The following is a 15,975-nucleotide window of genomic DNA, read 5'->3' as shown; positions in this document are numbered from 1 at the left end:
ACCATCCTGATACGTTTCGCGATGTCATGTGACATCACGAGTTTGACATATCTGGTCTAAGCCCTTTCTGCACTTTGGCTGCATTTTATTTATTTATTTTTATTTATTTTTATTCCATTTATATCCCGCTTTTCTCCGAAGACTCAGGGCGGCTTACAAGCTTAGCAGTAGCCTTCATTCTATGTATATGCCTGCTTATTAGGGCTTTCACACACAAACCCCCAAGCAGCATTATTACAAAGTCAGCTTAATTGCCCCCAACAATCTGGGTCCTCATTTTACCTACCTCGGAAGGATGGAAGGCTGAGTCAACCTTGAGCCTGGTGGGATGCGAACCTGCACTAATTGCAGGCAGCTGGTGTTACTTAAGCAGGCGTTAGCCCACTGCTCCACCAAGGCTCTTTTGACATGCAACCACCAAAAAGAGCTCTTAACCTTCTAAGAATTTTTACACAGTCTATAGTCCATACATGTCACTTCCTCCCTTTGTCTTGTCCTTATCAACTTATCTACGTTAAAGCAACATGATGGAAATAAAAAAATCCAAAGGCAGTAACTATCTTTATTACACACTACGTATCAAGGCTCTGTCTTAAAGGTGTTTAATAGTTTCACTTTCTCCAGATCTCAACACTTCGACTAGAAGGAGGGAGTAACAGGCCTTTACACTGTACACACTGTACACTTATAGATCAGCTATTATCTTTTCAACTGTAATCCTTTAAACTCTCTCCAAATTCTTTCTTCTCTCAGTCTTCAATCATGGGGCCCCTCCTCTCCCCATCAGCCTTCAAAAGCCTCTCAAGTCTCCTACTCAAAGATCCAAATTCAAAGCTTCTCTGGGAGAATGTCCAAAACTGAATCAAATACAATCCAAACTTCAGGAGGAAAGCAAGGGAAGTAACTCATGTTTCACAATCTCTTAAATTTTCATAGTCCTTAATTGGATGTTATATTTCTTAATTAATTCTCTGTGATGGTCCGGAGGAGGCAGAAATTCAGTGTCCATCGTCCATTCAAGCTAGCTCTGCCCCCCCCCCTTTTAAATGCTTTTCCATGAACAGTTTCTATGTGGGAAAAGTGCACGTTTCAACATTACTGAATCAAACACTTCTTTAAATGTAACAAAATTACTTCACTATCAATGTGGACCTGAAACAAAGGTCATTGCAAGGGTTACACATAACATTACAAAGAGAACTCTGCCATTTTAATGTCTAAAATTGAAGTGAAATTTGAGCATAGCTCTGGAATGCAGAGTCAGGTACCAAAGGAATCAGATTCTGTGGGAGTTCTAATTCTTAAGCCTAGAGGTGATTCTTGCATATAAGAAATGGGGAGGCTAGCCATGCTCCCATACTCTCAGCCAATGAATATAAATGACAGATAGATAGCTATAGCCGTGCACTGCCTCTGAGGTGTCTTGTACTTTGTTAGGTAGAGAGTCAAATTGCCCAACACCTCCCTTCTTAGGATTGAAGAGCATTTAGTTCTTTTGGAAAGTAGTAGACAGAACTCCTGTAGAAGGGAAATAAACAAGAGGTGTGGCAGCATGAATTAGAAAGGAAGGCTGAAATGATTCTCAGAATTAAGGTAGGAATTTCAGGAACTTCAAAACTAATCCAGGTAAGATTGAATCAGACTGGAACTCCTGATTAAAGGATTTGTTACTTAGGTAGTCATGGGTAAATGTTTATATAGGTAGTCCTTGACTTACAACCATAATTACTGTCATAAGTCACCACCCCACTTGATATTATGAGTAATCATAAGTGAATCACCACTGTCATTAAGCAAATCCGTTGTTAACAACGGGCATTTTTTTTAATGGAAACTGGAAGTAAACACTAGTTTTTACCAAAAAAGTCATAAATCACAGTTACATGATTGTGGGATGCAGCTAACAGCCATAAAGATGGGCCATTTGCTAAGTCCCTAAAATGCGATGACATGACTGTGCATGTTGTGGGTCAGGAGTAGCCGTTGGAACTTTGAATACAGATCATAAGTAGCCCTGAAGAGGTTTGTCAGAACTTTGATTGGTTCTAAGCCAGGGGTGTCAAACTCAGTTTCATTGAGGGCCGCATCATCATTGCAGTTGGCCTAACGGGGCCGGGTGGGTATGGCCTGGGTGGGCGTGGCCTGCTGGGTGGGCGTGGCTAGAGTGCGTATGGCCTACTGGGTGGGCATGGCCAGCTCTACATAGTTCGCATCAAGGGTGCCTATGGGGGCCTGGTCAGGAGTGGGACAGACCTGAGGGTCTCTGGCAGAAGGAGGGTCTCTGGGCCAGGGCCAAGGCAGTGGGGGCCATTTCCTCACTGTTTCCATGTTTATCTTTGATGTTTATTGCATCTCTGTAGGCTCAGTTATTGTATACTTGATGCTTCAACTCTGGACTATTCCATCACACTTCGTGATACAGTATTCTTTACAGTTTTTTACAGTGGATTTGCAGGCACAATATGTGATTTTATTGGCACTGTACATTTTCTCCCCTCTGTCATTGTTATTTTACATGTGTCTAAAATTGAAAAGGAATTTTTATATTCTTTTTTCATCTTTACTTAATGAAATTTGATTTAGATGTACTCTGGTGTTGATTCAAATCCCAAAGGAGGAGAGTATTTTCCCAGTTACAAACCTCAAAAGTGTAAGAGCAAAGAGGTGACAAGTATTTCCTTTTCATAATCTTTTTTTTTTCTTATAGCAAATCACTTAGGTTGTGAAATTCCTATTTTTCCTCATATACAGGTGTTGGGTAAATGCCAGGTAAACATGTCCTCCTGTGAAGTAGGTGGTGGTAGTAACTATCCAGCAGCTACACAAAGGCAGGAAGTAGGCTAAATGGATATACTCAAATGGGCTTCTAGGAAAGGAGGTTTAAGACATCTAGACTCTTATCCTATGGGTTCAGCTTTGTGTTACAATGTGTTTCTGGTTTTATAATTAACATAATAACTATTCATTTGTTTATTATTGTTCAAGGTACTATAACTGAGAGGAGGCATATATATGTTCTCTTCTCTGTGAGATATCCAAAGTTGCCTTAAATCAGTTTCTTTTTTTTCAGATAGTAAAACAAACACCATTGAAATTCGACACAAAAAATTTACATATGCCAGCGTATACAGGTATAGTATAGTTGAATAAAGGTAATTTGAGCTATTATTTCTTGTTATCAAGGAACACTTTTGCATACATTGGACACTACTAATTTTGTCTACTTCTAACTTCATGGATACTACTATATAAATGCATGCTGAATTAGAAATTGAGAGCAGTTCATGATTTAAATATTAAGTGAATGAATTTATGACATACATGTTCCTGCAGCATATTATTGGATTGCAGCATTACGTCTGATTCAGTAAATGGTTAATAAAAATAGCTCTATTTTGTATAAGAATAGCTTGATGAATCAGACCAAGTGCCACCTTAAGGCAATGTTTGAAGCTTACAATCATCAACCAGCTCCATTGTTCCTTTGCAGCTGGAAAGCTGCTGTCCCCAATCCAAGGTAATGTTGGATCGTTAGTAGACAACCTATTACTCATTGAGTTATTCCTTCAAATACATTCATGAGTGCAGAGGGAGTGGCTGAGATTGCATGGGTGCTGGAGACTTACCCAAACAACCCGTGGCTTCCCTGCAAGATTTCTCATTGACTTTTTCCCTGCAAGCTTCCTATGAAAGAAGTTGTAATTCCAAACATGCTACTATGCTCCCATCAGCTGTGGTCATATGATCCTCACTGACTTTTTTCCTGTGAGTTTTCCCATTACTTGTGGAATGATGTAAGGATGAATGAGGATCATGTGACTGTGGCAGCATGGCAACATCACTCAACAGCAGCAACACCATAGTGGCATTGAAATAGCAAGAACTTTCCAGAATTTCATTCCTACAAGAATAATGGGCCCCAATATTCTGTAAGTAACCCCATTTGAGTATCTTGGTTGAAAACATTTTGCTCTATGATGCATAATTTTGATCAGTTAAAGGTTGCAAATAGGAGAACTCTAGTAGTATATAGATTTGAATATATCAAAATGCCTCTGAAAAAATAGATTGTCTAAAAGATTGAATAGAATATAAGGAATTAGCAAGAGATGTTGGAGCCTTAATTACAAATTCAGGGGATCATAGAGATATATTTAAAATGTCTTTTTTGTAACTTCAACAGGAGCACCTGATAGTTAGGGCTTTCAAACCGTCAATGTTGATTCTTACCAACCACATAGATCGTGATAATCTATGATAGCAGTCTATTTCTAACAATCTGTCTCTAATCTGTCTCCAATGAGGCGTCCATAGTAGTTGTAATGGTCCATCCATCTTGCTGATAGTCATCTTCTCTTTCCTTCCGCAATTCCCTCCTTTATCACTTATCCTCATTTGTATAATGTGTTCAAAGAAGGATAATTTGAGCCTGGTCATTTGAATTAGTTTCTTGGTTGATTTGTTTGATTATCTATTTGCTTTTTTCTTGGCTTCCACAATATTCTCAGGAGTCTTCACAACATCAGAGTTCTTCCTAGTACGCTTTTTTGAAGTCCAATTTTTATTTCCATAGAGTTTAACAAGGAATACCATGACTTGCATAATTGTGATCATTGTTGTATAGAACATTACAGATCTAAGTATCTTTTCCAAGGATATAATGGAAGCTCTGCTGAGAGCTAATCTACAGCATGTTTCTTGATGTCTTTTCCTTTATTGTTAGAATAATCCTAAAAGCCTAGAACAGTGATGGTGAACCCCACTTATTTATCGCTGGGTGCCGGGTGGTACGTTCCAGTACTACTTTGAGCCCCGTGTTCTCACAGCCTGCAGTGGTTTGTTGCCAAGGCCGTGTTGGTGGAGCTGGTGCCCTCCAAACGGAGAAAGTGGATGTCCCGCCAGGCCTGACGCCTCTGCTAGCAGCACGAGCCCCACGGTTCCTCTGCTCACTCTGATGGGGAAATAGTCCTGGAAGTATCATCAGATGGCCCAGGCCGAGCAGCACCCCCTGTGAGACGGTGTCTCCCAGTCCAAGTAGAGCCAGACCACGTAGCCAAGCGCCAGCAGCCAGCCATACCTGAGCAGCAGCACTGGGCTACGAGAGAGGCAGCAGGTGACCGTTTCCTCTGCCTCACCAGCCCCCGAGCAGCAGCAGCTGTGGCACTCTTGAACGTGCTCAGGAGCCCACTGCTCTGGCTGCTCCCGCCCATGCATAACCACAACTGAGAGTAAGTGGCAGCGCCCTGCAGGGCTGGAGCAGTTGGGGTTTGGGAAGCAGGCCCACACAAAGCAAGGCAAGCTGCCACCCGCAAGAGCCAAGCCGGGCACTGTAACTGCCTGCCCGCCCCCGCCTTAGGCTACCTTCACAGCCATCGGCCCGCCGCCCCAAACTGGCCATAACCGCCAGCCAGTGCTGCCTCTCCTGTGAACTCCCCTGTGGCTGGGACACAGCCAAGTTTGCCATCGGCGGCTCCCTCCAATCCTCACCCAGCTCCAGGAAGGAGAAGACCCACTGGAGGACAATGGCCATTTGGAGGTGCAAATGCAGGGCGAACTGCAACCACATGGGCAGTGCAACGGGGTTAGGCTCCTACAGGTTTCCTGCCAAGCACAGCTGCAGCTTATCACGGAGGGACAAGGTCCTCCGTGAGGTCCCACCCTGTCTGCCTGTAAGTGAGGCGCAGCTGCACTGCTGGGGGAGGGGGCGCTTCCCCGATGATGGCTCCAGGCTGGCTGTCCTTAGGTCAGTGATGGCAAACTTTTAGAGACCACATATGCTGGGGCAATGGCCCGTGCCCACAGAGAGGGCTCTGCATGCTACCTCTGGCACGGGTGCCATAGGTTTGCCACCATTGGCCTGGAAGCTATTCATCTCTGATATTTTCATTGTCTATTACAAGGTTTATTGTTGTAACTGTTGTCATTAATTTATACACGTACTCCAATTTTTAACTTTTATAATAGAACTTGTAGATCCTTTGCATCTTCAGTATTAGAGCAGTATCATAAGTATAGCACAAGTTATTGATTTTACTTCCTCCAATTTTAAAGCCATGCTTATGTTTTTCTAATCTAGTGGATATAAAAAGTCTACATGCCCCTTGAGAATTTTTTTCACCTTTAATATAACATATAAGCTGTACAATTCAGTTGAAAAACAAACTGAAATCTTTTAGAGAAAAAAGTAACAATAAAAATGTACAATAATATGGTTACATAAGCGTGCATATCGTTAAACAATACTTTGTTTAAACACCTTTTGATTTTATGCCAATTTTTGGTCTTTTGGATAGAAACCTGTCAGCATGGCACCTTTTGCCTTAGGAATCTTTGCCCATTCTTCCTTGCAAAAGTGCACCAACACTGTCAAATTGAGAGAGCATCTCCTGTGCACTGCCCTCTTCAGGTCACCCCACAGATTTTCATTTGGACTCAGGTCAGGGCTTTGGCTGGGCCTCCCCAAAACTTGGATTTGTTGAGAGGTGCCGTGTTGAAAGGTGAATTTCCTCTTCATCTTTTAACATTTAAACTGAAGAAAAGCAGCCCGATAGCATAATGCTGGCATTACCATGCTTCACTTTGAGTATGGCGTACTTTTGGCTATGCTTTTTGGAATTATAACCATCCTTGCTGTCATCAGACTAGAATACATTTCCCCACATACTTGGATGTTTTTCTTTAGTTTTTAAATACCAATACAAAGATAATTTGTGCTTTAGGGGAAACAATTTGTTTTTATAGATAAAGATTTTGTCATATAGAAGTTAAGATATTGCACTCATATATCTCTAATAAATGACTTGTGAAATAAAACAAATTATAGTTAAGTGCTTCATAATATACTAAATATCAAGCTAGATTGGAATATTAAATGAACGTTCAACAAATGAATATAATTCATACTCAGGTAGATTAAAAATATTTCTATGCTTCTCTTACCTAGTGGAATAAGTTAAATTAACTGAAGTGAGATTCTCCTTGAGATCTGAAGAGTTATGCTATGAGTAAGCCAACAAATACTGTACTTTATAGCTTTGTCAAACCTTTAAGTAATATATAACTGAAACAATGGTGCATTGTGCATTATTCTGAGGTATCATGGTTGAGGCTTTTGAACATTCCACTTACACTAAATTTTTTGGTGTGGCCATGATTAATAAACCATCAGTAGCTTGCTTTGCCAAGCTTTCAGTGTCAGTTAAACCAGCTACTCTTACTTGTTCCAATCAGAGCGAACCAAAGAAAATATACCTGTAATTTCTTTTATATTTATCTGGTTTGTTTTGGCTAAAGCTAGGCAGAATTTCAGTTGAAAACATGGGAAACAACAGCTAACTTTCAGATGGAGCAGATTAGTACTGTTAGGTTTATTTGTCAGTAAACTCACTTCTGTAACATAGAAACATGGTCAGCCAATCTCAATGTATACATAGTTGTACTTTGACAATAAAGGTTCATTCATACATTCAACATTAAATATTAAATGTTAAAAATAAAAAATATACTATTGCAATTGACAAAATATACCGGTAATTGATATGTGGTCTTAAACTGTTCTTGATTTATTTTTTCTGTTCAGCTGAGAAACTGATAATTCTGGAACAAACAGAATGGAATGACTTTATGCAACAAGTGTTTCATTTGATCAGCTCCCCAGAGAAAACTACAGGAACCACCAGAATTAAACTGAATTTATTGTGCTATCTCTGCAGTGTTCTTAGCTATAATGAAGTAGCAACAAGATTAATTGACACCCAGCTGGTAAGCTTTAGGATCAATAGCCAACAAGTTGGTATAAAATGTAATACAGCTATAGCTATTACACTAATGCCTTTTTCTTGCATTGTAAGAAAATGTTTAACTACATAATTATATACTGCTGCTGCTGCTGCTGCTGCTGCTGCTACTACTACTACTACTACTACCACTACTACTAGAATTGGAAGGGACCTTGGAGGTTTTCTAATCTAAGTATAATATAGATAAATATTCACAGAAGTGGAAGGACTAATCTGAAAACATTTGCTCATATTGTTACTTGTTCCTGAATCTGATCTCAACTTACTGAGTGCATTAAAACCTGAGTATAGTATAGTTATTGAGAACAACTAATAACAATTCCTTTAAGTATGTAGGGGTTTGGGTAAAATCATTACTGGTTATTGTATTTGAAAACTGATTTCTTATTGTCTATAGAGATTCTCAGTCATTCAGTCTTGGTTGTCTCAAAGGTAGCTTTTCAAGAGGCAATTGGACTTTCTTTGTTTTTCCTTCCTCATCCTAGAAGCTTCTTCAGTTCAAAGAGCCTTGGTGGAGCAGTGGGCTAATGCCTCCTTAAGTAACACCAGCTGCCTGCAACTAGTGCAGGTTCGCATCCCACCAGGCTCAAGGTTGACTCAGCCTTCCATCCTTCCGAGGTAGGTAAAATGAGGACCCAGATTGTTGGGGGCAATAAGCTGACTTTGTAATAATGCCGCTGGTGTGTGTGTGTGAAAGCCCTAACAAGCAGGCATATACATAGAATGAAGGCTACTGCTAAGCTTGTAAGCCGCCCTGAGTCTTCGGAGAAGGGCGGGATATAAATGGAATTAAAATTAAAATTAAATTAAAATTAAAAGAGCTGGAGAAGCTTCTGGAATGATTTCCAAGAAGAATGGAAGAGTTTCAAAAAGTCTCAAGTTGAAGAGTTCCAAGAAGTTCAAAGAGCTAAAGAAGATTCTTGGATGAGAAGCAAAATGTTTTCAAGGAAAAACAAAGAAAGTCCAGTTGCTTCTTGAAAAAGCACCTTTGATTTCTTACTGTTTTTCATGGATAGTTTCCTTAATTCATTAAAAATGTAAAGCATCCTTGCATTACATAATTCTGTTTCATATGAAAGAGACCAACGGCTCATATAACCCAATGTCTATGTGGAGTAGTGATGATTCTTCTGATTGCTCGCTTTAAAAACTAGGCCTATTGCAATCTGCACCCAATTGGTTAAAATGTACAGTAGTCCACAAAAATATGATTTCTGTTTTGTTTTTAACTTTTGTATTGTATTGACGTTTTTAAATACCTTGTAAACCGCCCTGAGTCCTACAGGAAAAGGGCAGTATATAAATTCAATAAACTTAAACTTAAACTTAATCCAACTCCCTGCTTAGGCAGGAAACCTATTACCATTTCAGGCAAATGGCTGTCCAGTCTCTTATTAAAAACTTCCAGTGTTGGAGCATTCACAATTTCTGGAGGCAGATTATTCCACTGATTAATTGTTCTGTCAGGAAATTTCTCCTTAGTTCTAGGTTGCTTCTCTCCTTGATTAGTTTCCATCTGTTGCTTCTTGTCTTGCCTTCAGGTGCTTTGGAGAATAGCTTGACTACCCCTTCTTTGTGGCAACCCCTGAGATATTGGACCACTGCTGTCATGTCCCTCTCTTCATTAAACTTGATATACCCAATTCCAGCAATCGTTCCTTATATTTATTTAGCCTCCAGTCCCATAATCATATTTGCTGCTCTTCGCTGTACTTTTTCTAGAAACTAAACATCTTTTTACATTATGGTGACTGAAACTGGATGCAGTATTCCAAGTGTGGACTTACTAAGATGTTATAAAGTGGTATAAACACTTCACATGATCTTGATTCTATCCTTCTATTAATGCAGTCTTTTTTGGCAGCTGCAGCACATTGCTGGCTCATATTTAAGTGATTGTCCACTAGGACTCAGATCCCTCTCACAGTTGCAAGATACCACCTATATTGTACCTGTGCATTTGGTTTTTCTTGCTTAAAAGTAGAACCTTACTTTTTCACCATTGAATTTCATTTTGTTAAGATAGCGCTCAATGTTCAAGTCTGTCAAGATCCTCCTGTATCTTAAGCCTATCTTCTGGAGCATTGGCTATTCCTGCCAGCTTGGTGTCATCTGTAAATTTGATGAGTTCCCCATCTATCCCCTCATCAGAATTATTGATGAAGATGTTGAAGGGTACTGGGCCCAGAACAGAGTCCTAGGGCACTCTACTACTCACTTCCCTCCATGTAGATGAAGTTCCATTGAGCACTACACGTTGAGTACGGCTGGTCAGGCAACTACCAATCCATCTGATGGCGATCCTCTCTAACCCATATTTTTCATCTTATCAAGTAGTAGGTTGTGGTCTACTTTTAAAAATAAATTATAAATAATTAAACATTATAGTTTATATCACATTCTTCTCTCCAGAGGACACTCACTCAGATTCATATTTTCCTGAAAAAAAATTAATATAGTAGCACTTATCTCTGTAAATATTTGTAAGCAAGAAACTAATATTTAGAAAAGATAAAACAAAGAAATATTTTGAATATGTTTCTAAATATTCTAAAATATTACATATACTATCTCTGAATGAGATGTACATTATGAAATACTGTAATATATTACAGAAGAATCAGAAATGCTAAAATAGGTTAATGCTATTCTGAATGGCTTGTGCTTAAACTACTTTGTCAAATAAAAAGTATTGTACTTAAAATTCTTGAAAAAAAATTCATCTGGGACAACTATAAACCTACTACAGGTATATTAGTGAAGAAAACAAGTTTGTGGATAAACATTACAAGTAATCCTTGTTTAGCAACTGCCTTGGATAACAATCATTCTCAATTGATTAACTTTGTGACCAGTGCCCATATTTATAACCTCCTGTCTATCTCTTTCTTTCAGCCCCATGTTCACCCTTATAGCCACTCAGTATGTGTGGACCTGTGTCTGTCATAGATTTTTTTCTTCTTCCACCCATCTCAAAGAATGGAAAGATGGTCTAAACAAGCTATTGCTTCTTGAGCTGCTTTTCTCCGCCCATTGTGCAGCATTTCCCTAAAATGTGCTAATTGCAAGTCTGCTATGTGGACTTCATTAATTCATTGGGACGCTCCTCATACCTGAAAACAGAAAAGAGCCTAATCAGTTTCACACTAAGGGTTATTTTTTGCGTCCTAAGTGGCTGGTGGCTTGCCACTGCAAGTGCACTACGCAAACAGCCAGGAGTAGCATATTCCTTTGATGTGTATTTCTCATTGCATGCCTGTTTACTTTCTTGTTATTCCTTCCTCTCCAATGAATGTAAACACAAACATCAATTATTTTCTTCTTAATATCCCTGAGTCAGAGTGGTCATTCCAAAGGGTCTTTAACCAGGCTTCCATGTGAATAAATTCCTAGAAATCTTCCCAGCAGTTCGGGCTCACCAGCTGTTTGGAGTCATATCCTTCTGATGCTGTAAAGCAAAGAAAAGCTGAAGTGAAATTGTAAGCAGAGTGGCAATTTTGCATGGTTTTTCACTTAGCAGCCACTTTGTTTGATGAGTGAATTGTCAGTTCAGTTGTGGTTGCTAAAGGAGAAATGCCGGTCCATTTATGCACACCTCCATCCCTCTTCTATCCAGCAGCTGCTGGGAATTAGTATTTAAAACTGTAAACACAAATGGGCACCTGTCATTTTTGCAGAGTTTTAGCAAGTAAAAACTTTAGAGCTATTACATTTGGTTGTAATTTATTTTTCATGACAAAAATGATATTTGTTTTTTAGTTTCCTATACTGATTCAACAATTGCGGATAGCTTCAAATTGGGATGTGTAAGTAAAAAAAGTCTCTATAAACAAACTATAAACTAGAGCCAGTGTTATTGTTTATTAAAAGAATGAACTATAAAATCTCTGGAGACATGATATGAAAAATCATGTATATGTATTCCTTTCTGTCAGTCAAACAAGTTGGTAGCTAAATTCAAAATGGCATATATCAGTTTAGGGTTTTTGCATGTGTCTTATTTGTTAGAGCAGTAGGATCTTCTGGAATTAGGTTACCGAATGATGATATTTATTGTTGGAAAGGCTACTGTTTTCAATATTTTCTAATTTCTGTGGTTTGGTTGATAACAACTGTATCAACTTACAGCCATAATGGAGACTTCTCTTTATGGTAGTAAGTTATGACAGTTATCAAGCAGGTCACAAATGTGACCAAACTAAGTTTATGACTTTTTTCAGTGGTTGTTAAGCAAACCTGTTGTTTGCTATGGCACAGTTTTGCCCAAAATCAGAAGTAAATGCTGGTTTTCAACAAAACATTATAAAATGCAATCACGTGATCATGGGATGCTGCAGATGATTGTAATTGTGGGCTGGTGGTTGAGTGCCTGAACTGTGGTCATATGACAGTCTATCCACCTCTGGCCATTGAAATTTCAGAACCATGCAGCAAGTAACCCCAAGGAGGGCCATTGTAACTTTGATTGGTTGCTATGCGACTACTCATAAATTGAGGATTACCTATACAGTCTTCCAGCTTGCTGTTTTGGAAAAGGATATTTCTTACAGCAGATATTTGGATCAGATAATTTGAGCATCCATTTCCTTTTGGCATTGGCTGGCTAGCTTGCTACAAAGAATAGATTTGCTCTTGATCTTATTCAGAAGATGCTTATATTCTTAATGGATAGTAAACAAGGAGAATCACATCTGGGAATTGTATGAGCTATAATTTTCTAGAAAAATTGTATTAAGGGCTGTAAAAATATCATTGTTTATTAAAAATAGTCAAATAAAGCAATATAGCTGAAAGAAAAATAAGACTATATTAATACCTTATGCTAATGTGACATTGTATTCATGACCACTGTAGGGAAGAAATGTGTTAATATCTGGAGTGGGAACAAAAGAAAGGGAAAAATGAAAACACTATTACTCTTTTTCTCTGAGAAATTATCTATAGGGTGCTAGAAGTATATCTTTTGTATTTTAAAGTAGAGGCAGTAGTAAAACATTTGTAAGAAATGCATTCTTTATCTGATAATAGATTCAAAATCAGATATTCAGGAAATGTTAATTTTCAAGGATCTAAAAGAAATATTTAATCTTGGGTTTAATAATAATACATTTTAAAAGATAATTTGGATGAGATATCCAGTGAAAATATGAACATACAATTAAGTTCAATTTACAATTTAGTAGTTTTTAATAATGAACTTAAATATTCTTGTATGTAGGTTTGGGTAGATTTTAAGTATTGCATTAAATGAGTTTGTGAGTTTCATAAAGTTTATCTCTTTTGATTACAGACGTGCTAGATCAGCCCGAGCAATTGGCTTACTGGCATTGCATACATCTGAACTTAAAGAAAATGTTCCAATTCTTGAGGTATTTTACAGAATTTGCTGTATATTTTAAATCTGGTAATTTGTTATTACATTTATATCTCTTTTCTGTAAGGAACTAATTGGCACATAGAGCCAGCTTGGTGTAGTGGTTAAGGTCCTGGTCTAGGAGATTGTGAGTTACTGTCTTGTTTTAAGCATAAAAGCTGACATTGGTCCACTCATTCTCTCTCAGCCCATCCCATTTATAGGGTTGTTGTGGGAAAAGTAGGAGGACTATTCCTGGTAATCCTCGATGTATGACCACAATTGAGACCAGATATTCCATTGTTAATCAAGGAGATTATTAAATGAGTTAAGAGCAGTTTTCCTATTTTTGGCATGATTGTTAGGTGAATCACTGCAGTTGTTAAGTGAATCACATGATTGTTAAACAAATCCAGTTTCCCATATTGACCAGATTTGTACACTTTGGTAGAAGGTTCACTACATTTTAAGGCATGCTATTACTAGTAGAAAAGTAGATTTGACCTGATGGATGAATGTTGTTCAGAGAAGTAAAAATGGCTGTGTCTAAAGTGTGCTTTTTCTTACTTCTTTATATTTAAGGAGGTTTTGTATGTCAGAAGAAATATAAAATGATACTGAATAAGTAGATTTGAGGTCTTTAACTGGTTATACAAGAAGAATTAGAGTAAAAAGCAGGAAGGTGCTGAATAAAAGTAATCTGAATCCAAAAGTAACTTGTATGAAATAAACATATTGAGACATTCTGGTCATATAGAGGGGGAATGAATGAAGATGGAATTGCAAAAAAATATGAAGAACATCAATGTTATTCATTATATCTCTCTATATCTTTCTCCTTCTATACTTCCCCCATCTCATCCCTTTAATTTCTTAATTTGTTATTTGTTACTCCTTTTCTTTGATCCATATAATGTTACTTGATATGAAAAAGGATATTGAATATGTATGTGTCAATTTGTTGCAATTTTATATTTACACTTCGTAAATTTTCTAAAAGTCCATTTAATCATATAAGTATTAGCTACACACTTTTTACTGATTTGTAGTTTATCAATTGGGATTACTGTATCAGCAGTCTTGAGTAACCAAACTTTGATGACAAAAAAGTAAAAAAAGCATCATCAGTAAAAAAATAAATGTTTCTCTTTTATTAGTTTTCTTATTTAATTATTTAATTTAATTTGATTAATCAGATATTGACAAATTACCCTTAGGAATGTTAATATTATAAAAAGTAATTTAACAGCATGAGATATGATCACATAATCAAATCAAATCCAAATGTGTATTACTATGGCCGTAGTCTGGAAGTCAAATATAACAGGTATAAAGATAGAAATAAAAATATATTATAAAATGAAAAGTAAAAAGCAGAAATTAATGTAATTTTTAGTTACAACAGAAGGTGGATATTACATACAAAAAGAGCAAACTTGAGCAACCCTGGAAGATGCAGCTGAATCCTGGTTGGGCAGAAGAAATGTCAGCTAAAAATCATACTCTCTACTTGAGAATGTTATTAGGATGGGGTGGATGAAAATAATGCAGTATTTCCTTTAAAGTTACCAGAAAAAGAGCATATGGCTCCAGTAAGCTACTGAGGCATCTCCACAAGAGCAAATGCATAAATATTAGGGGATATATTTGTAGCATCCCAGCAAAACAGCAGACGATAATCATCTATCCTGGCAAGAGTAAAGCCTTGTCAAAGTTTCACAATAGTGGAAGAATGATGGGAAGCTGGCACACATATTTGGAAAAAAAAATCAAGACAAGCTGGAAGTTAAGAAACCAGTCTGGAATTGATCTGCAAGTCATTATCCCAGATGTGTTACAGGTTGCACTAAACCTCTATTATTAAAAAGCTAATTACCAGAACCAAGAAGGAATCTTAGAAGATGCAGCTGAGCTCCCCCATTCCTGTGTCACAACTTGCTTTTTGTTTAATTTTAAATTGGGCTTAAAGACAGTCTTTTGCTCTATACAATTGAAATGGATTGAAATATTTGTTAAATTGGAAAGCATTTAGCACAAGAAGGGGGGGGCCTTTGATATAGTATATATAAATCTCATATAGAGGAAGTTGGAAAAGTCTGATGATGTCTTAACAGGGGAGTCTGAATGGAAAGATGATACATTGATATTATATTATTACCCCCTCAGGAAAATGTGAGCTGATTTATTAATGAAACTGAAGGAGGAGTTTGGAAGACCAGCCCGATCTTTTGCTAATCTGACAGATCGTTTATTCCAAACCCGCCCCCCCCAATTCATTATGACAACAGGAAATTATTGTGCCTAGGGTTGTTCTTAGGAACATAATATTTGTATTGTCCATCAATGGGTCATACACGACTTCGCAGCTAACAACAACAACAACATTGTACTGTGCCTAGTGTTGTGCCTAAAAACTTAATATTTGCTTTAGGATCCAGCAGTTAGGAAAGATCAAAACCTATATTTTTTTGAAGTTTTGTACATCTAATTCTTCTTACTCTTCCTCTGAATATCACAAATTCAAAGACAAAAAAACACTTTCCTTTAAGGTTCTAGTCACCTTCATTTCTTCAACCAATTCCTTCCTGTTGGTGATCATTAGATCCAGCTTAACAGATTTCCTCCTTTCTTTTACCTTCCTGACAAATTAAGCCATCAACAAGAAAAGATAAGTATTTGTTTGACCTCTGATTCTTGGCAGAATTAAATTCTTAGAAGATATCAAGATAAATGAAGTCATTATTATTATTGCATGTCTCTTTGAAAGAATGGTTATTTGATGCAGAGAGGTTTTATCCATAGTTTTTCTCTGTCATATTATTC

General features: G+C 37.6%; 1 protein-coding gene across 1 annotated transcript in view; it reads left to right on the top strand.

The window, feature by feature from the left end:
* ULK4 (unc-51 like kinase 4) overlaps positions 1 to 15,975 on the top strand; it is a 179,011-nt gene that overhangs the window by 30,883 nt on the left and 132,153 nt on the right. Inside the window, exons 14-17 of the mRNA XM_083379010.1 lie at positions 3,071 to 3,131; positions 7,580 to 7,761; positions 11,559 to 11,605; positions 13,090 to 13,168. Coding sequence (XP_083235136.1) covers positions 3,071 to 3,131; positions 7,580 to 7,761; positions 11,559 to 11,605; positions 13,090 to 13,168 — 369 coding nt within the window. The remainder of the gene's footprint in view (positions 1 to 3,070; positions 3,132 to 7,579; positions 7,762 to 11,558; positions 11,606 to 13,089; positions 13,169 to 15,975) is intronic.

This window comes from Vipera ursinii (genome assembly GCF_947247035.1).
Source record: "Vipera ursinii genome assembly, chromosome: Z".
NCBI classification, from domain to species: Eukaryota; Metazoa; Chordata; class Lepidosauria; order Squamata; family Viperidae; genus Vipera; species Vipera ursinii.
Note: the sequence above shows the minus strand (reverse complement) of the source record. Positions and strands in the feature narration are given on the sequence as shown.